This window comes from Podarcis raffonei, chromosome 5 (assembly GCF_027172205.1).
Source record: "Podarcis raffonei isolate rPodRaf1 chromosome 5, rPodRaf1.pri, whole genome shotgun sequence".
NCBI lineage: Eukaryota > Metazoa > Chordata > Lepidosauria > Squamata > Lacertidae > Podarcis > Podarcis raffonei.
In genome coordinates this window covers 66287317-66309993 of record NC_070606.1, presented here as the reverse complement: position 1 = coordinate 66309993, position 22677 = coordinate 66287317, and the positions used below count along the sequence as shown (strand labels likewise).

General features: G+C 41.1%; 1 protein-coding gene across 6 annotated transcripts in view; it reads left to right on the top strand.

Moving 5' to 3' along the window:
• Positions 1 to 14765: 14765 nt before the first annotated feature.
• The window catches only part of FARP2 (FERM, ARH/RhoGEF and pleckstrin domain protein 2), a 64422-nt gene continuing 56510 nt past the window's right edge, over positions 14766 to 22677 (top strand). For 4 of the 6 annotated variants that reach the window (XM_053389912.1, XM_053389910.1, XM_053389916.1 and 1 more), the window contains exons 1-3: positions 14766 to 14883; positions 19009 to 19241; positions 20324 to 20359. In XM_053389912.1, the coding sequence (XP_053245887.1) occupies positions 19038 to 19241; positions 20324 to 20359 (240 nt within the window). In that variant the 5' untranslated portion in view covers positions 14766 to 14883; positions 19009 to 19037. Of the gene's footprint in view, positions 14884 to 15154; positions 15315 to 19008; positions 19242 to 20323; positions 20360 to 22677 lie in introns of those variants that run through there. The other 2 variants (XM_053389911.1, XM_053389913.1) reach the window with 2 other exon arrangements.

Below are 22677 nucleotides of genomic sequence, written 5' to 3'. Positions count from 1 at the left end.
CCAGAGCAGCCCTACATGCAAGGGGCTGTGTGGCAGAGGACTCCACATAGAGGTGAAGACATCTTTGCTGATTTCTCCCCTTCCTGCAGCCTTCCATGCCACCCCCTATGTTCTAGAGCCCCTCCCACCAACTCTTCAGAGTAGATGTTCAGATTGTAGATAGGAGGAGGTCAAGGGGGAATTGGTGCAAATTGCCCCCCCCTCTCTCCCCCGACCCTTCCTTTTCCCCTGGAATTTGTTAGTGCCATTCCGAGGTTTGGGTCTAACCCAGAATGTACATATCCTAAGTAGAATCAACAAAACCTGTTTTAAAATATTCTAGGAAACTGTTTTTACTAAAATGTGATCATAATGAAACAAAGTTTAGTTTGGTACCTCTTTTTATCCTCCTTTCCTTTTCCAAAGTAGCAACTAAAATCTCTTTGTGTCCCATAGAGCATGGTTGTATTCTATATGCTTACATAAATATTATTGGGGTTAAATTATTCTACTTATTTTGAACACACTTCAAGGGACTTTTGCCAAGAACATGTTCACACAATATCCGTGTTTTATATAAGAAGTTACTACAATAATAAACCATACAGCACTGAAATGGCCATTTTTCAGTATTAGAAAAGTTGTGAAAATGTAGTGTGTGCCAAATAACTAGTATAAGCCTAACATTTTATTATAAATACCTTTGTTTTCATTAAATAATCTATGAAATTCTTCCATATGTTCATCTGCATGTGTTTGTTTGTTGGTTGCTTTGATTAGAACCTCATTACATATTAAGGTTTTACCTGTGGAATTGTATTTTGAAATGTCTTGGCTTTTTATGATCACTTGTAACCGTCCAAACTGCTAAATTTTAGTTACTAAATAGTTACAAAAATTCTTTTTTTTTTTTTAATTATTAAAAGTTGAGTATCTTTAGAGATGTGACTGTTTTGAAGCAAGCTTAAAAAATTCAGTCTGCAGAACTTCAGAACCCATTTCTTCAAGAAAACTAACAAACAGTTACAATTTTACAAGTATATTATTACACTTTTTATTGATTTTTCTAAAATCTTTGGATATTCCAAGGGCTAATTTTTTGTATGACAATATTAACATATAATTTTTCCTGTACACTTTAACACTAGCCAAGACTATTAATAAAAATAATAAATCATAATGTGTGTGTCTGCTTAATTCATTGGATAAGTTAAGAATGAACAAATGCTTGTATGAAACATGTAAAATTGTTTTGCTGCTTAAGATAAAGCTTCTCTAAATAGCTCTGAGAGAGTGTGAAATAAAATAACTTGTGTTCAGTACTTAAAAACATTTGTCTGAATAGAGAGATGTAAAAAGTGGAGTCCCTCTCAAGGACTGGTATTGGGACCTGTGCTGCTTAACTAGTTCATAAAGGATATAGAGTTAGGGGTGAGCAGTTCCAGATTTGCTGGTGATACTGAACTGTTCAGGGTTGTTAAAAAGATTGTGAAGAGCTCCAAAAGGACTTGCTTCAACTGAGTGAATGGGTGCTAAAATGGCAAATGGAATTAAATGTAAACAAGGGTAAAGTGATGCATGTTGGGGGGGAAATATGTGCTCATGAGGATTTAAACTGGCAGTAAATGGTCAGTGCACCTCAAAAGGCATAGAGTTGCAAAAGGGTCATCAAAATCATCAAGGGGATAAAGCAGCTCCCCATTAGAAAAGGTTGCAGCAATTGAGACTGTTTAGTTTAGAAAAGTTTATAGGGTTATGCGTGGCATGGAGAAAGTGGATAGAGAAAGTTTCTTCCTCTTATGACATCCAGTGAAGCTGAATGTTGGAAGATTCAGAACAGATAAAAGAAAGTACTTCATGCAGCTCATGGTTGAACTATGGAGTGCACTCTCACAAGAAGCAGTAATGACCACCAAATTGAAAGCCTTTAAAAGAGAATTAGTGGTTACTAGTGACAATGGCTATGCTTTGCCTCCCCAGTCATGCAGTAATGCTTCTGAATACCGGTTGCTGGAAATCACAGGAGGGGAAAGTGCACTTAAGGGTTTGCCACAGTTAGAACTGGACTAGATGGGCCCTTGGACTGATCCAACAGGCTCTTGGGTTCACAAGAGAAGTTGAGAAGACACAGTTGATACATCTGAAGTTGAGAGAGACAGTTCTATTTAAAATGTTTGCATTCAGTGAAATACTAGCTTGCTAGATTCCAAGGTCCATTTATGTTCAGAATACAGTGGTACCTCAGGTTAAGTACCGTATTTTTCGCACCATAGGACGCACTTTTCCCCTCCTAAAAAGCAAGGGAAAATGTGTGTGCGTCCTATGGAGCGAATGCAGGGGGGAGGCAGGCGGGAAAAGCCCCCAAGAGCTGCAAACAAGCTCCATGCGCTCTTGCGGGCTTTTCCACAGGAGGGAGAAGGGACTGACTAGCCGCATCAGTCCCTTCTCCCACCTCCCAGAAAAGCCAGGAGAAGCCGCGATCTCTTTAAAGGAGTTGCGCGGTTCTGCGGGCTTTTGGGAGAGGTGAGGGAATCCCCCCACCTCCCAGGAAAGCCCTGCGCAGCGTCTCCTGGCAAGGAGACGCTGCACGGGGCTAAAGGGGAAGCCAAAACAGCGAGGGAGATCCATCCCGCTCGCTGCTTTGGCTTGCTCCATAGCTGCGCGCAACCCCTCCGGCAAGGAGAGGCTGCACGGGGCTATGGATCCTTTAGCCCTGCGCAGCGTCTCCTGGCAAGGAGAGGCTGCAGGGGGCTAAAGGGGAAGCCAAAACAGCGAGATCCATCCTGCTTGCTGCTTTGGCTTGCTCCATAGCTGCGCGCAACCCCTCCGGCAAGGAGAGGCTATGGATCCTTTAGCCCTGCGCAGCGTCTCCTGGCAAGGAGAGGCTGCACGGGGCTATGGAGTCTTTAGCCCTGCGCAGCGTCTCCTGGCAAGGAGAGGCTGCAGGGGGCTAAAGGGGAAGCCAAAACAGCGAGCGGGATCCATCCTGCTCGCTGCCTTGGCTTGTGCCATAGCCGCACGCAACCCCTCCGGCAGGGAGAGGTTGAGCGCAGCCTGTACGCTGCTCTTTGGGGCTGGGAGGGGAAAATTTTTTTCTTCTTGATTTCCCCCCCTAAAAACTGGGTGTGCCCTATGGTGCGAAAAATACGGTACTTAATTCGTTCTGGAAGTCTGTACTTAACCTGAAACTGTTCTTAACCTGAAGTACCACTTTAGCTAATAGGGCCTCCTGCTGCTGCCGCGCCGCTGGAGCACAATTTCTGTTCTCATCCTGAAGCAAAGTTCTTAACCTGAAGCACTATTTCTGGGTTAGTGGAGTCTGTAACCTGAAGCGTATGTAACTTGAGGTACCACTGTAGTGTGATCGGTATTTGCAGGGATGCCAACAGGAATTTGGGGGCCCAACTATACCGTAAGTAGATTGGGCCCTCTGCTGCAGTATTTTATGTTGTATTTGTATGCTTTTTCGCAAGTGGTGGTAGAAGGCCCAAATCTGGCTACACAATACAGTAAGATGTCTGACAAGCAGAATGTATTATTTTTATCTGTAAGCTGCCATGAGTCCCTGTCAGAGGCTCCAGCTTCACCCATTGGCTAAAAATACTGAAAGGCAGGAAGCTAAGGTGCAATCAACAGCAGCAGAAAATAGAATGGTGACATCAGGATATTGACATCAAATTTGGATAAGGATCTTGTCTATCGGCCAAATCAGATTCCCCATCCTGCCTTTACTGCAGTCAAGCCCTCTCACTCTCTCGTTTTAACAGTAAATAAAGGTGGTAGCTTTCACTGGAGGTATCGAGGACAAACTTAAAATGGAAATTAATGGGAGTCTTTCTCAATTACCTTGCCTCGACCTGGGGATCTGCCTAAGCAGGCAGCCCATTAAAGGGTGCATGTTTTGTGATGCTTGAGACTTAAAGGAACACAAATGAAAAACAAGTTTTTCAGAGCGTTTAAACTGTAGCATATGACCAATATTTCTGATCCTGGAGGTGGTTCATTGATCAGTGTTCCTTTATATCTTCCTGCCTCAAAGATCTGTTCTTGTTCAAGCACCCTGACCAAAATTTATGAGGATTTATAATTTTTAGTATCTCATCTGAAAAGTGTTTAGTTTCTAATTTAATATTCTTTAATTATCAAAAGTTGGGGGGGAATTGGCAAAGCTGTGAATTTCAAAGAACTCCGATTGTACAGAATCTCATAACTAAATTAAAAACTATAGAAAATAGTTATAGGGCAATCCTGTATCTGCTTCCTGAAAAGTATGCCCCAGTATATGTCGTGGGGCTTAATCCCAAATAAGATACACTAAACTGCAGCCTGAATAAATTAAATATATGATATATAAGAAACAAAGGGTTTTTGCAAAAAACTTCAAAATTGATTTATGAACTTTAGTTCAACAATTACATTATCACATACACATGTTTATTACTTCTTCATAGATTGTTATATCAAACAGCAGAGAACGCTGAGCATTGCAGAAATGTTGATATCTAAAATAAACCACAGTAATAGCCCTGCAATTACCAACCATATATTGAATCAACAAAAGGGGTGAAAGTCTGCATTATGTTTTCAAACCTGGATTATTAGAGCAGAATGTTAAACCTCACAGTTAAATGTTGGTAATCCTACCTACATTTTGTAGTATTGAATTTTCTTTCTTTCCATGACCCTTATACCAAATGAGCAAAAAGAGAATGTTTAGAGAGACTCCTTGCTTAAACATGTTTCTCTTTAGTTGATTAAAAGTTTGTTTAGTTTAATCTAGCTACAGATGAGGTAACCTTTTAAAAATTTACCAGCCTTTAAGTAATGGAAAAACTCGCTCCAGGCTTTTCTTTAGAGCTTGAACAATAGTCACAGGGGGAAGCAATTTAGCAGTGGAATCTTTTTTTCCTGTCGTTGGGTAAATAATTGCTTATGGCCACAATCCTATACTCAACTGAGAGTATGGACTTGTCCACATTTGAGCAATTTGGCTATTAAACCAGTTTCCACCCCAGTAAAATGAGACAGGAGTTGTCCACACCAACAAATATTTGTGTATGAGAAGCAACTTCAGTCTTTCCCATTCATAAAAACAGGCATTCCCTTTTCTGTTTGTCTCTGCCTTCTAATTAGCTGTTTATATTATGCCAGTTAAGAAGCAACAGAGGTTGCACTCAGTGGTGTGTGAACCTTGTTCTTTAAAAAAAAAAAAATTCCAATTACTGTGCAAAAGCACCCTATCGTGCAACAGTAAATTTGCTTCTGGACTTTTCTGGTGTAGAAATCTGAGGGATCAAAATTAATGCATGACTAAGCTCCTGGTGAAATAATCATGCTGTTGAAATAATTATGCATCACACCTAGGGAGTTTATGTTCATATGAGGCCCCAACTCTTATCACTGCCAGTGGCATGGTACATTTCCTGTTTGTGCAAGCAGAAAGTTTAGGAAATATACGTGCCACACAGCTATTCATAAGGGTACATTTGGTACAATGCCATCCAGCTACAGTGATAAGAGATGAAGTGAGTCTGGATTGCTGAGGTTTGCTGCTCTGCCCAGTATTTCTGCTTCAAGGAGCTCATTTTTCACACATTGACCAGTTTTCTCATTATCTCCTTAACCGTGCCCTAATGCAATGGAGCAAGGAAGGGAATGAACAAGGAGAGAACCTATTGAGGTATTGGGGCATTTCACATTCCAACAGAAAGGTAAGTTCTCTCTCTGGAAATTTGGATATTTGTATGCTGAACAGTGTCCTATGTACAACCCAATGATGCGGTAGTAGCTGAACTCATTTGTAGCTTGTACTTTGAACAATGGATACAAATAATTCAGATTCAGCTGGAGGATCTGCCTTCCTCTCCAATCTGATTATATATATATATTTGTTTAGCAGTACTAACTGCATTCAAGGTCACGTAAGCTTATGCTATCTGTTCTTAGTATTAGTCACATAACAGGACTCTCCTTCCCATACATTCTAATAAAACTCGCACAATTTTGTGCCAATTTAATATATTTGAACTTGGAGCCAGCGTGCTGCGTGCAGATAAGAATGTAAGCAGGACAAAATGAAGGCAAAAGACAAGTGTTTTGAGATAAAACAAGAAGAAAAAAACAACTTGCATTGTATTTACTGCTTCAAGTTTGGGAGCCCAAGTAAAGTGATGAAGCAAATATTTGAATATATATAGCTAGCATGCAACGATTTGATTTAAAATTGGAAGTTTCCATTTTGGATTTGTTCTCCAACACCATGGGGCAAGCTCTGAATATGAACAGTGGATAAGAGTTGAAACAGCAGCAGCAGCACAACCGGACCCTTTCTTCTACCCCAGTTGAAACAAAACACATCTGTCCCATATTGAGCTCTACAGCCACAGCCAGCGCTGTAGCTCTCCAACTTCACCCCCAAAAAGGCACACTACTCCATTATCTCCTGAGACAGACAGATGCCAACTAATATAGATAATTTATACTGGTGCCAGAACTCAAATTTAGCTGCACACCTGTACAGTATGTAGGACTTGGGAGGAAACTTCTTTGAGTAGAGTGGGACTGAGTAAATGTGAAATGCTGTTTTATTCCTCTGGTATCATGCAATCAGGAATCCTTCCCACAAGAGGGCGATACATCATCACATTTTTAAAAGATTTGGTTTGAAACGTCCCCCATTCACATGAGCAACATACAGTACCACACTTTGTTGGATGAGCATCACAGGGACATCACCTGTTCTCCAAAAAATCTCAAAGATTATAGACAGAGGCTCTGAAGTTGCACCCACAAGCTGCTTTAATACCCCTGGGTGCAGTTCATCAGGCCCTAGAGATGTGAAATCATTTAAAGTAGCTAGGTGTTTCTTTACCACCTCTTTTCCTACCTTGGCTGCAGCTTCCTCTTTGCATCATTTATTCTGTTATCACAAAGTATTTTTCTCAGTTTTTTTCACGCAGAGAACCTACTGCATACAGTGGTGCCCCGCAAAACGAATGCCTCGCAAAACGAAAAACGCGCAAGACGAAAGGGTTTTTCGGTTTTTGCGTTGCTTCGCTAGACGATTTTCCCTATGGGCTTGCTTCGCAAGACGAAAACGAAAACGTCTTGCGAGTTTGTTCGCTTTTTTATTCAAGCCGCTTGAAAAGGCACAGTTGCGACGGACCGTGCTTCGCAAGACGAAAAGACTCGCGGAACAAATTAATTTTGTCTTGCGAGGCACCACTGTACTTGCTTGTTCCTCCTCTTGCTCCTAACATAGTTGAACAACCTCTTGCAAGCCTAAGCTCATTGTGAGCTTTGGCTTACTTGACCTTCACCCTTCAACTGTTGGCTACTCGTTTATACTCTTCCTCAGTAATTTCCTCTGTCTTACATTTCTTATACATGCCATTCTTAAATCTTAGCTCTTTAGATGCATCCCACTTTTATTGTTGAAATTGTCTATATTTGTGCCTTCAATATTTAAACTTTAAGAAACTCCCAACCATCTTGGACTTCCTTCTCTTCTACTACCATATTTCTGACCAAGGGATCTCACCCAGTAGTTCCTTAAGCTTTTGAAATCAACCTTCTTGAAGTCCAGAGTGCATGTCTGACTACACTCAGTTTTCCTTTGCTTGTGTATCATGAAACATAAGAGGACACAATCACTTCCTCCCAAGGTTCCCAGTACTTCCACTTCATCAGTTCCTCCCTTTTGGTGAGGACCAGGTTCAAGATAGATGATCCCCTTGTTGTTTCTTCCACCTACTGGGAAATGAAATTGTCAGAGATCTGAAGGGCGGTGTACTACTACTACTACTACTACTACTACTAATAGAATTTGTTGGCCCTTACATTATTAGCAGAGTTTGAGTTCCAGCAGATATCAGGGTAGTTGAAATCTCCCATGACTACTATATTTCTCCTTTTTGAATGTTTGAAAGAGGACAAGATGGTTGGACAGTGTTCTCAAAGCTACCAGCATGAGTTTGACCAAGCTGTGGGAGGCAGCAGAAGACAGGAATGCCTGACGTGCTCTGGTCCATGGGGTCATGTAGAGTCGGACACGACTAAATGGCTAAACAACTACATCATTGAAGTCTTTAGTCTGGCTTGGAGGTCTATCTATAGCAGACACCCACAGTAAGGTCACTGCTGTTTTCCTCTCCTAAAAGTTTTGCCCATTTACTATCAATCTGCCTTCCATGCTCCAGGTCATGGCTCTCTTCACAATATACACATTCTTTACATATAATGCTCCTCCTCCTCCCTTTCTGTTTGGTCTATTCCTTTTGAACAAGAGTTGTTTATACATTATTTGCTAGCTTTGTTTTGATCACTTCAGTGGGTATTTCTGCCTTGTTTTCTTTGCTTCATATTCTCTAAGCTTATTCTTTAGGAAGTAACAAGGCGTTTGAACTTCAAAACTGATGAAAGAGAAGTTGCAGAGCATGTATGCATTTGAACATAATCTGTGCTTAGTGCAGTATGTTTGCAGAATGACGTTTTTCTTATAAGAGCTAGCTAAAACAATAAACCTGTTTTATCACCAGTAAGTACAATTAAAATCAATTAGTTTGCAATAATAGAGTTATTTTATCAACAATATAACTAAATATGCTCCCATTATTTAAAGGATTAAAAAGAAAATGATTATGTGCTGCTATAAAATATACTTTTTGAGGCATTGAATAAAAGTAGGTAGTGCTTGTTGGTATCTACACAATACAATTCAAAATAACTTCTTACATGAGCCCTGTTGCTAACTTGCACAGTAAAGGCTTAGAGGACAAGCTATATTTACAGTTAACTATAATATAATGTATGTATATGATATAGGGGGTGTTTCTGTCTCTTACATCTTTAAAAATTAAATTTGTTCCTTCATTTCTTGTAGTCTTCCCAAACCCCTTCCCTTTACAGCGCTAGCTTCTTATTTATGCATTTGCTTAATTTTCTCACTGATGCTTTCAACTGGTCCCATCCTACTCTTCACAAGCTTGTGTAAGCCTTTGCTTTGGTCTAGTATGAAATAAGTTGCAAGGGATGTAATAATGGATTTGAGAGTCATTGTGACAAGTGTGGGGAACCTTTTTTGGGGGTTGGCCAGCCTGTCTCCCTTTCTCTAGCCTCTTTATACTTCTCCATGGTCCATCACCATGTAATAGACACAGCTCTTCTCATTGTGGGAAGGTTGCTGGCCACCACTGCTGTAAGGAGCTTGGAGCAGCTTCCAACAGTGGTATCCACTCAGCCCATTCTCTGCTGCTAGCCTGTCAGGTGGTGGTGTGGTTGCTCGAGAGCAAACAGGCAAGACTCCAACCTATCTTTTCCAGGCTTTATTATTAATACAAACTATTTACAGTGCAGAGCGTCGCAAGTCCATGTCTGCTCAGTCGCTATGGCCGGTCCTTGTACCTCCCCCACATAACAGTCGTGTGACCCCCATCCTTTTCCTCCCCTCTCTGCAGCCAAACCTACTGCGCAGAGTGGGAGCTGGCAAAGGGGGACTTGCCTCCCCTCCGCTTTGCTCAGGATCAGTGTTGAGGCTCTCCCTAGCATCTCCTGGTCCCTGCACCCCCTCCCCCCTGGAGCCAGGGCTTTCCTCCTCGCCAGAGGAGGAAGTGCTTCGCAAGATCTTCGGAGGCTCCCTGTAACACAACTGCCTTTCCACCTCTCGCCTCTGATGGCAATTCCCTGACATAGCCCTTCCCTTGAGAAAGACTAGTGGGGGAGATATTGGGTGTTCATGGTGGAAGGTGACATCACTGGTGGCATCCAAGAGACAGAAAGGATAGAACCTTTTTAAATGGAAGAGGTGCCTGATTCAGGGACGAAATCAGCTAGCAAGGACTGTATGGATGAGGAATGGGCAAGAAATAGTTTTCAATGTTTGTTTTTATTAAAAGGCCAATGTGGGGGTGAGCTATAGAAATATCTGAGGAGCAAGGGTACAGCCTGTGAGCTTCCCATCCCTGCTCCAAAGAATGGGAACTTGTTTTTAGAATAGACATATTTCTTGTTTTTCAAAACCAGTGGTTGCTGGTGCCCTGCAAAAATGTTAGTTATTCAAGCTTCAGTAATTTGACCTACCCAGCTCTGCTTGTGCAAACTTCTCCCTGACTAATGGAACAACAAGTTTACAGAAGTTTCTACAAATTTTCCATTCATTTATTTGCAAGCTCGTCTGAAATGGGGTAGCCTATGCTAGTAAGACTGGCTGTGCCACTAAGGTGTGCTGGAGTTGGTTGATGCTACCTATCACTGATAGCCTTTTCCTCTATGAATTTGTCTAAAGCCATCAATGTGGATTGCCATGATTACATCTTGCTGTAGATAATTCCACTGTTGTTTTTTTAAGAAAATACACTGTGCGGAAAAATCCTTCCTCTTGTCTTTCCTGAATCTCCCAATATTCAGCTTCATTGAATGATCCCAGGTTCTAATATTTCTCTTTATTTATATTTCTTTTTCAGGTCAAAGCAAACTGAAAAAGGACAGAAGACATCCCAACATCAAGCTGAGAGTACAGGCATCAAGCCCCTGCCTCACACAAGGGAGAGTGGCACTTCTTGATAAGCAAATTATTCAAATGCTGGCAAGGCATTGCCCCATGGCATCTTGAGAACTACAGAGAACCACTGCAGGCACTGATGCTTCTTGTATACAGAGTGAACACTTGCCACTTTAGCCAATTGCACCTTTGCCACAGAAGGCTGTTGTGGTTAGTAGCACAGTTGTGTGGGTGCCATAGGTCCTCAGTTCATTCTCTGTGCCCTGTATCAAAGAGTCCTCAAGTCACAGACAGACTTGGGCATAAATCTTTCCCTCTCATGCTAGACAGACAGACAGACAGACAGACAGACAGACAGACAGACAGAGACACACAAGGGTGCTGCTTTAAATACCACCACACCCTTCCTCAGTGTGGACCATGTGGTGGTGGACCACGTGGTGTGCAAAATTTAGACTTTTGTTCTTGGCCATTCATCAAGAACATAGAGCTGCTGTGATGGGGAGAGGAAGCTTTCACCACAAGTAGGACATTTGCACATGGGTCCTTAGAAAATGCTAAATTGGACATTTTGAGTGCAAGTAACATAAACCTCAGTAATTTTGGATTATACTCTTTTAAGTTCAGAAAACTACATTGGTTCATGTGGGCAGAAGTCTCTCTCAAACAGCACAAATGACAGGGTGTTAGCACTTCTAAGGAATTCTGCTTCTCTCAAATGTTCATGTTCCTACCTCACTTTCTAATGGTTGCTGTTGTCCTTTCCACCCACTAATACAATTTAGTTCCTAAACTTCAGTTTTAAAAGGAACAATACTAAACTCATGATACAAACTGAAGTAAAATTAAACTTGGCCCACTATATTATTTGCTGACCCACCAAGCTGAATACAGCTCATTAAATTTATGTACTGTGACCCACCAGGGGCCTGAAAAAGTATGCTACTGCAAAAACAGGGGACATTATCAAACCTGGCAGGCCACAGTACATATCTAATAGGCTGCATTTGGCTAGGTGTGTCCCAAGCTATGCAGGCCTGCCTTAGACAGTGACCTCGACACTTAAGAAGGTTTACTACATTAGCTGCTGTATCAGTCAGGAAATGCAGGCACAAAGCCAAGCAAGAGAGTCTTGTTTATTTGATGTGGGAGGTAGGAGCAAGCACTTAAATTGATACTAGAATTATAATTCATTCTGGGAAAGGAAAATAATTAAAAATAAATGTCACCTTAGTGTTTTAATCACCTTGGTGTCTTAACATTCATTAGCAATGACACTGGGAGCTAAGGTGCGATTGTCTTACTCAGCAATTGGACAGAACAGAGCTTGCATGTTTTCCCTTACTCTACTGTAAGTTAAAGGTTTAGATAGTTTAGGGTTGTTGTTGTTTTTTAAAAAATGGAAGCTGTAATGATATACTGTACAGGTGAGTCTGGACTATCCCATCTGCTGCAACCACCAAACTCCTATGATTCTTGAATGAAAACGAATCACCGGATCTGGATGGAATCCACCTGAGCATTCTAAAAAGACTGAAGGATTAAAATGTCAATCTTCTAACAAAAAGCTATAACTCGCCCCAAAGCTTGGCATCCATGAAAGAACTGAAATCAATTTATGTGGCACCAGTGTTTAAAAGAGGTTGGTTCTATGAAGTTACAGGCCCATTATCTGAACATTTGTTAAAGATAAAATTATTGATCATACTTAGACATGCTGTAGAATCAACATGGCATGGCTTCTACAAAGCTCTGCCTCACTATCCTTTCAGAGCTCTTTGAGAGTCTTCACAAGCATGTGGACAGGGGAAATTTGGTAAAAATTATATACTTGGACTTTCAAAAGGCTTTTGACTAGAACTCTTGTCAAAAATTCATAATTCAAAAGGACTCCCTGTAACCACTGAGCAGCTGATCAGTAATTTCAGCAAGCCTTTTTGCAGTCCATTTTCAGATGAGGTTTGGATTCAAACCATACCTGTAAATGGGCAAAGGTTCACTGACAGTGGATATAGTAGTAATGGTTCTATATAGATAGCTATAAGCAATCTCCTCTAAGTTTAGATATCACATGCTGTAAATACCAGTTGTATGAGAACAAGAGCATTAGAGGGCTATTCATGTCCTGCTTGTGCGCTACCTGTAGGCATCTTGTTGGCCAGTGTGGGAAACAGGATGCTGTACTAGACAGGTCTTTGATTTGATTCAGCAGTCCTTTTATGTTGTGTGTCAAAACTGGCAGAAGACAAAACCCCTGAACAAAGCCATCTACTGTTTTAGAAGTTGTTCACTGTCTTTTTGGCACCCTAACCCACCGATACCAGTATGGTGCATTCCAGATGCTGTGGACTATAACTTCCACTGGCCTCATCTCCCACAGCCAAGTCAGGGAAGATAGATGTTATAGACTAAAACATATGGAGGACACCTGCCCTAAAGATCTGATAGACGCCTCTAAAAGTTAACATCATGCATTGGTTTATATAAGCTTTTGGGTGCCTACTGGCTAATTAACAATTAAAATAAGATACACTTGTAAGAATAATATGAATTGCAAACTTATTTGGTCTGGACTTATTATTGTGTTCTTAATCATACATAATACATGTGAAAGATGGCAATCTTGCCATCATATCTGAAGTGTGTTGATAGAACCTGATTGTTTCCATTTGTGTATGTAAATGTGGGTCACCCAGTTTTTTCTCTGATTTAAAAAAGAGCCCAGCTTTTAATGGAATTTTGTATATTAAGTGTTTGGATAAAATGCTCATCATTGTACCTCTTCAGAAAAGGAACAAAAATAGTCCAATACACTTGTTTCATTAGATCTGGGATTTCTGTCCCTTCTTCTGTGATTTCTGTCCCTTCTTCCCCAACACACATTGAGCAACACTCTTCAAAACATGATAATAACTCTTTAGCACTATCAGGAACATATAGAGCAAGCTTTAAATAAATATATCAAGCCACCACCCTTGAAAAGTACATATTGCTTATGCAATAGGATTATGGAAACATGTTGTCAGATACACTTAGGGGAAAGGGATAGTCATCCACAACAGGAAGAATGTTCCACATTATTTTGAATGATAAGTATTATTTTCCCTTGCTTATCAGTTAGGTATGGGTTGATGCATTACCTAGGATCAAACTACAAAGCTAGGCTCCTGTAAACCCACTTGTTCCACAAACTCCTCCTCTTAATCTTCCTCTACAACTAAATTGAAGGGCTGATCCATGCTGTCATTTGTCCCATGTCAAATACGTTTTTAATATGAAATACGGTAATTGTGCAGAAAGGTCCTTGCATTTTCCATTTACAGGAGCATTATACCCCCTGTAAATACTGAGAAAGAAAACTGGGTATAAGGATCATCATACCCTGCTTGATCTAATTAAGGAAGGCAATTATTTCCGATGATGTTCACAATTTTAATTTAAAGCGGTTTTTAATTTAAAGCGGTTTTCCTCCCGCAAGTTGCGTGTAAAACTCTACTGACGCTACATAAAAACTGCCAATGATTTTCAACTTCTCTTCGGCTTTGAGTGCGCAGTTGTGAAACTTCACATACGTTTGCCGTCTCAAGTTTTTGAACGTATGGGTGGGCCATGCATTACTGTACAACAAACACGTTTGAGACTTCCCGAATTTTATTTTTGTTTTGTTTTGCATCAGCTGCGAAGAGAGGCGTCGTGTCTGATTTTTTTTTTAGTTTAGTTTTGTTTTACTCCACACCTCATTCTTCCCCACCCCCACGAGCTGCAGGCATCTGGGGAGTGGCTGCCGTGACTTTCCCTTACACGCAAAGAAGCTTGGCAGGAAAATCTCGTCGCTTTCACCGGTTCAACCCGATCCAGCTTCGCACTGACGAGCGAGGTGTGGTTGCGGAGACAGAAATGGCAGTTGGGCCGGAGAAGGGCTCCCGTGGGGTCGAGCGCGGAGGCGGTTATGGGGCAGCCTCTGACCGAGGCAGTCAGGAGAGAGGTCCTTCGCTTGGACCCATTACTCCTCAGTGCCCTTATTATGGTGGCGCCTGTGGCAGTTTAATAGCCTCCGGTAAATGCTGTTAACTCCGTCGCCGCGCCTCGCTCGCTTTTCTTCCTTCGAGCCACCCGTAGCCGGGAGTGAAGAGCCCCGCCCAGTAAGCAGGTCCCGCCCACCGCCGAGGCTGCTGACTCGGGGCTTGCGGAAGAGGGCCGTTGGAGCCCTGCCTGAGGAACTCCGCGGCAGCCAATGAGAGAGGCGCTTCTGGCGCGAGGGGGTGGCGGCGATGGCGCCGGCCTCCTGAGGGGTGGATGGGGGGGGCGGAGGGAAGCCGAGGAGGCGCGCGAGAGCGGGGAAGTGGGCGCGCAGCTGAGGCGGCTGCGTCTCGCGGTGCGGTCGTCGACTGAGATGTCGGTCTGAGGTGAGAGCGGGGCTGCGGGGAAGGGAGAAGAAGAAGCGAGCTAGGGAAGGGCGCATTCCTCGCCCGGGAGCCGTCGAAGTCGGGGCTGGGCGCCTCCTACCCTCTCTTCGGAGTTGCTTGGAGTGGGGGGGGGGGCGCTACCTCAGCAGCCCCCTTTTCCCGCTTCGGTTTGCCGCCGCCAGCCTCTCTCGTGGCCCGAGGGGACTCGGAAGCTGCGGGGTAGGGGGAGGTCAGTCCGTCGGGGGCGGGAGGGGCGTGAATTCAGCGGCAGAAAACACGACCTTTGCTCGGGAGAGAAACACGGCCGCGTCCCTCATCCCCCGCGGGGCGCGGCAGGGCAAGGACGAGCAGCGCAGAGTCCCTTTCCGAGAGGCGTTGAAGGAACGGTTTTCGGTGGCTGCTGTCCGGTTGCCTCGCCCGACTCAAACCTGGTGTGTTACAAGTGGGCTGTGTAATTCTGAGATATGCAGGAGGGCATCCTTAAGTGTGTTGCAGTTCTGCATGCTTTTAGAACTTCTTGTTGCCTTCCCGTCCCGGTTCGAGCTCTGTTCCTAAATATGAGACGCGGCTCTTCCCCCCGATCGCGTTTTTTTTAACACCACCTGGCGCATGCTGCTCTCATTATGGTTGATTTGGTGCAAATAACGTCAGTTTTTCCAAGACGTTGGTTTCAAAGGGTATACTTGAGGGTTCCTCCCCCCCCCCCCTTCTAGAAGGCTTGTAGAGTACTTACTTACACACTACTTTCAAAGGACGGTAATTAGGTGGCCATATGCTCACATAGTTGTTTCTAAGTATTTATGCAACCCAGCCTTTGATAGCGTTTGGCTCTAATGAGGAGCCTACGTGCTTTATGCTTTGGAGTTTTGCAAAAAAAATAATGCTCGCAGACCCCACCCTACAGGCTTGGTACAAGCTTCCCCATGAAACCTCCTGGTACCTTACTGTGTGCCATTATTTATACTCCAGCTATGGCCAGTGTGCAGACACACAGTGATACATACTTACTTGTGCAAACATTATACTAAACTAGATTCTCTACATGTGAATTTGTCATCCTGAAAATCTGCACTATGTGAAACTTCCTAAAAGGATTGTTCAGGCTGCAGCTTCTCTGGCATCTAGTTTCGTAGTGTGAAAATGAAATTAAAAGAAAAATATTACAAAAAGAAATATCTAATAGTATAAGATGATAGGTGTACTGATCCAGTTCTTGTTTTGCTGCATTGATCTTGTCAATCAATATTCTGTTTGGATCAATACTCTGTATGGCTTGTAAGTGTCTCAAAATGGCCTTATACTTGGAAATCCCCTTTCTGCCATGTTATTTTAGTCTAGTAAATTATATCTCTTGTAGACATTTAGTTATATTGTAGTAGACTTCATGCAGTTGATCCAAGGCCACCTCTGCCCCATTTCAGAGCCTATTGCCAGCTACTGCCAGCAGGAACACTGCCAGCAGTAGAAATACACCCATAGAGCTTTCAGCAGGTGCGCCAGAAGCCTCTGTGGAGGAGGTTTCTCGCTGACTAGTGAAGCCCTTTGCTGGTAGGAAGGCATCTCTGTGCAGTTCTAACCCCCTCAAGGTTATGGATTGGGGAGTTAGTGTTGTTCCATCCATTGAGTGGGTTTGGTTTGCTTTTTAGCTGGAGTCTTTCATCATTTGTATAATTGGGACTTCAGTTAGGTAGCACTGCTGTGGTAAAGCTTATGTATGTCCAAATTTGCATTTGCAGCTGTATCAGCGGCACACATGGATTTTTCTTGTAGGCTTGGGGGAATAGTAGATTCTGTATAGAGTATTTGTTACAGTATCCTTTGATAACTTTTTGTGTTTGATAATGTTTTGCAACAATTGTGTTTTCCCCCCTGAATGGAGGGTATGAGGATTAATATTTTTCTTAACCCATTCTGGGCTTTCTGTTGTTGATAAATAATGCATTTTCATTTACAATTGCTGTCTTGTCACATACAGTTTTTCTGATACAATGTCTGAAAAGTTATCTTCCATCTAGGATACTCTTGTGCTGCTGCTTATCCCCAAGTCTCATGCAAGGCAGGCACAAAAAGGTTTATATCAGTTATTGCTGAGGCTTGGGCAGCAACAGTTAACACTTAACTTTTTTGAGGATGGAAATTTACAAGCATACCGTGCTACTTATATCTAACAGTTTATTTTAGCTAAAGTACTTTGATTCTATTCTAGCTATTGATTTGGAATGTTGTATTAGCCTGTTCTTTCTTAGGAGGTTTAGGGCAGGTAGTAGTTAAATACACATACTAAAAATACATTTGTTTGCAAAAGAGACACTAAAGCTCACCCATCACAACTCCATTTGCAATCCCCTTGTCCAAATAAATAAATGTGTCTCTTGTTTCCAGAAGATAGACCTGGACTTAATGGATTACATCCAAAGAAGCCTGCCTGATTGTGCAATAGGATTTTCCTACTTCTCCACACACATCCTGTAGACCTCTGCCCCCACCTGCTCTAGAGTGTTCCCAGAAGATATATCTGAACTTAATGGGTAGTCCCCACTTCAGCCCCAAAATCTGCTCTAGGGGGTTTTATTAACTGGAACAGATTTGGGGGCTCTTGGGAGACTTCAGAGGGGAAGAGAAGAGGAAGTCCTGTTGCAAAAGTGAAGTCTGCTTGCACAGTGTTGGATGTCTCTCAGTAAAGCTCTGGAAGGCAAGGAAATGCTTTTGTTGGTTTGTTTAACAGAATTTATATGGCGCTTGCATGTAAAAAAATTCCTTTAAGTGGTTTACAAAAATAAGTTACTGAAAGTGCCTTTCTACACATGCACCAAGAAATAGCTCACAGTTGAACACAGAAATTATGACTGGACAAACCTCAATGTCTGAATCAACCTAGTGTATATTACTGCTTGCTTCAGAACTCACACTGCATTAATTGGTTACAATATGCTCACTGTTCTATTGTTTCAGTTATACTGAATGGACAACTAAAACTGGCATTCCTCACTTGCCTGTTGCAAGCTACTGGTCTTCTAAATTAAGCAGAATTAGAGATTTTGTCTGTGAAGTAGCAAACTTGCCACAGTTGAGAGAGCTTATATTTGGCTTTCAATTCTGGAAAGCTATATCCAGAGCAATCTTTGCAAATGTTATGGGTTTCTGATATTGATTGACTTAAGCTTGGAAGATGGGAGTTTCATTGGGAGGGAGGTTTGGAAGTACTCATAATCTGCCATATTCATGAGTTATTGGCTAATTGTTTAGATGGCATAATTAACTTGTTATGCTACTATCTGGCATAAGCTAACACAAAATGCAGTATGCTGTAATGAATATGTTTCATGCTTTGACAGTTCCATATATTTATTCGAGTTGCTATGCAGCCTCACTACTAAAAATGGAAGGTTTTATCTGTTTTAGATTTTTTTGTTTCTGTCTTTCCCTCTTTAGTACGTACCCACTTGCTGCATCATTCTGGCACCCATATTAATCCTGGATTATGGACAGGTTGAATCTCCCCGATTCCTTACTTTGCCCCTACTTCAATCCAGGGGTGGACTACAGGTTTAGGAAGGTTCCACTTTCAAATCCATCTTGTACAGCCCACTTAACTTGTTTGTGTTTTGCCCCAAGATGAAGTAGTGAGAGGGATGACATAACTCTGAGGCTCTTGCCAACTTCAAATCCTCAACAAGTAATTAGTAAAGCAACATATTCTAGTATCCTTACTTCAAAGATTGAATTTCAATCTATTTTACAACTTTCTTTTAAAATGGATTTAGTGTTTGAGCCCCAAATACAGAGTGACCTCCTGAATGTGTGCACCAATTCTCATCTGGATGTTTTAATCTTCATGGGAGATTATTGTGTTGTGTCTTCCTTGAGCTGGATTTGGAATTCAGAATTCTATCCTGAATATGTGTACTGACTTAATTTTTGTATCTCAGTGTTCAGAGGAGTTGTTATGTTACTCACTCATGCATGCTGAACAGGAGGAATTGCCCCCAAAATCTCGTTGTGGGTAGTGAGTGTACAGTGCTGTAGAGCAACTTTCAATAGCTAATTGTTATATTTTTGCACAAATTCATGGTGTACTGACTTTAAAAGTTATTAAAATAAATTATTTGTATTTTTCTCTCTTAGTTCATTGGATTGTTGCTTGATGGTGGAAAATGGGCGAGATAGAAGGCACTTACAGAGTGCTGCAGACTCCAGGTTCTCGTTTGGGAGTCCAGAAAAATTCTGGAGTGAGCACCCTGGAACCAGGACAGAACCTCTCCTCTGCTATAGCCTCAACACCTGCTAAAACACATGAGAGGTCTCTACAAATAAGGATAAAGCATTTGGACAACACTGTGGAGATACTTGATATTGAGGTAAAACTTTCAGTATAGCTTTGGATTTTTGTCTGTATGCAACATGGAAAAGGGATTCATTTGAGAAAGGGAGTGAATCATAGAAAATGCACTGAATGAGGTTAAAAGGTCTTTAGCTATTCTGGTGAGGCACATAGGAACAACATGTTATGTTACAAATATAATAATCTCAAGAGCAAATCAAACACATGGTTTAATTTATTTATTTTCTCACTAAAACCCTATTACATGTGGGAGTTAAAACAATGTTAAACCACCATGGTAAAAATGTATTTACCTCCCCATATAGCCTGTATGTGGCCATGTAAGCAGGTGTCCTGTTTTTTTGGAGGACTGGTTTATTGTCAGTGCCCCTGTTCTTAAATGGGGTGGAGGGATGATATGAAGCAAATGGGGGAAGTGAAGTGGTTTTTCCATTTTTCTGTGTTTGACTAATGATAAGGAGTGCCCCCAACCAAAATGTCTAAATATTATGAAACTTGGAGGAAGAAATATATAAATAAACAGGATAGTCTTGAGGATACCGCCAATGTACACCTTGGCTAGGGCCAAATTGGCTTTTTCTGTTCCCACCCCCATCATGCCTGTGCTCATATTGATAGAAAACAAGAATTCTGAAGCACTTGTTTATGAGTGTTCTAAATTAATCTTTTCTGTAGTTTCACTTGGAGGAGAGAGGCAAAACTAGATTATCATTCTAGATTATCATTAAGCAATTAGTGGGGGAAATGCTTTATGTCATTTACCCCTGATACTTTTAGGTAATGTATTTCTTCATAAATGTAGGATACGTTTTCATTACAAATGGTTGTACAATTCCTTTAGTCATAAATACTTCAAAACATTGCTAGGTGAAATTTTCTTGCATAATTCAGATATGAAGTTCTTGCTTAAAGTTTCTGAAAGAAAATCTAATGTAGCTTGATATATAGTTTTATTGCCAAAGAAGTACAGATTTTATCTTGAATGTGTGTCTCTTGTAATCATATTTTCCCACAACTGGAGCTTCCCAAATGTGTCTTTTGGTGTAGGCTGTTTGAATTGGCTATCATACTAAATAATGTTTCCACTTCTTGATACAGACTAGTTGCCCACACTTTCAGATGCACTGTAATAGAGTGAGTACTTTATTTTGTGTTCTGTAACTATGTTTTGTGTGAATTCTCCTCCTGCACTAACTGATGCTGTGACCATCACTGACCCTGATTAAAAGAAAACCAAGTATGTTCCTTTGAGTATTTCAGTGTAATCCACCTTCATACAACTAGGGGAGAGGATTTTCTAGAAGGGATTTTCCAGAGGTGACTTAAGTATCCTGTGACTGCTTAACAAAATATATTAACATGCCATCAGGGTGCAGTTAGTTAATGCACGTAGCCAGTTGCAGAACACATCTTCCAGTTGCACGAAGAGAGTGGAAAAATAATTCTTAAATTCTTTTGAAAGCTATTGAGTATTAGAATATTCTCTTTAGCTATTTTTTAAATAATTGTCTGATACTTTTTCTTTAGATTTCTTAAATTACTGTTTGGTATTTGAGTCATTTTAAGTTTTCTTGGCTTGTTGCAATAAGTTATCTATGTAAGGTCTGAATCCCACAAGTGAAAATGGCCTGCTTTCAAACTTCCATTAAGTTGGGGTTAGACAAGTCAGATGCTATTATTTTATCATGTGTGGTTTATGTGCCACTTCAATAAGCATGGTATAAAAATGGGCACACTTTGCTCTTGTTGTCTTAAATCAGTATTTATATGTCTTGATTTACTTAAAATCAGATCTGTATATGGTTGACCATGACTCACTACATTCTGAGGTCTAAAATAAAGAACTGTTTTTGGAACTCAGAAAGTTTATTGAGCTATACAGGAAGTAATCTGGAAGTTTTTACACGAGGCTGTGATTTCCTGTGGTTATACAGGAAAAAACAGCTGCTAACTAAAGGGAAATATAAAAGCATAAATACACAAACAAAACTGCAGTTAGGCTAAAGAAAGTTTGTTGATTTGAAGGACTGATGGAAAGAAAAATATGTTAAAATAATTTCATCAGCTGACTACTTGTAAACACTTTGTAGGAGTTTGTCCTGTGAAGTTACTTTTGACAATATGTGCATACAGCATGTAGTAGTTTCTGGGACAGCATCTGGCAAATGCCCAGTATTCCATACTGCTCCCAAAGAAGGAAATAGATTTAACTCAAAAGGTTGTTGTTTTTTCCCCCCTGGCAGATACAATCTTTTCCTTATTCTGATTTTTCTTTTGGTCATTCTTTCATAATGCATTTGTTTTATTTCGTGAAGCTGTATGCTATGAAAGTATTAACTGCTGTAAATGTGCAAAATGGGGGAGGATGAACTCTTTCAAATCCCTTTAAATACTGTGCTACAAGAATCAAAAAGATGTTAGGATAGTCAGTGCCTTGTTGGTTGAGTAGGAAAAAAATAGACAAAATTCCAGAAAGAATCATTGCCAGATGTTTGTCATGACTCTGAATACTCTAAATATGGCCAGTTAACTGCCTTGAGCTTATTTTTATCTGTCCTTAGAAGAGACCTATAATTCATGGCTGTGGATATTACAGGTTCTTCTTAAAAAACAATTCTCCCTGTTATTTGGACTGCTATATTGTTAAGCCTGTCATTTTGTTAATGGCTTGACTTTCTTTTGAAACCGTTTTTGAGAACAACTGTTTTACCTCCCATGAACTACAAGCCAGTAGCAAGAAGTGGGCTTCAGCTAGCACTTGGTTTAGTTGTGTTAAATTGTGCTTCCTTGACAAAAGAACTCATTTGTTCCTGGTAATGGCATTTCCTTATAACTGATTTTTCAGTGGAACATATTTGAGTCGTTTGGGGGTAACTAAAATTGTTATCTAGCACAGAGACATAGTGCCCTAATTGGCAACTACATTGGCCAGTAGCTTGTCTGCTCTTTGGCCTGCTTCTCATGTCATGTTAAGCCAGTATTAAACCCTGGTTTATTTAAACAATGGTTTATTGAACAAACTAGGCTCAAGTTAAATGATGATCTGCAGTCAGTCAAACTAACTGTAATTTGTTTCAGCATATTCTGTCCTTTTATTCCACTTCTTGTCCTCCAGCTGTCTCAACCTGACATCCACTAAACCTTTGTGGTGCCCAACTGCTGACATTGCCTCATTGCCTCATTTCCCTTTCCATTGGTTGGCTGTGAGAGTGATGGTGTGGCAAACAGTTACCCTTCCCCTTTGTTCCTCCAAGAAATATCCATACTTTGTACCTTTAACACTTTTCATTTTTCTCTGCAATTTTTATTTTTTGTTCCATATCTGGTATGCAGTACCATGAAGTCATGCTTTGAGTTTAGTAAGCATTACTTGCTTTGGCACTATTGCATCTCATTCTCTACCCTTTTCTTCTGCTGCTGGAGGGTTTCTTTTTTCTTTTTTTCTGGAAAGA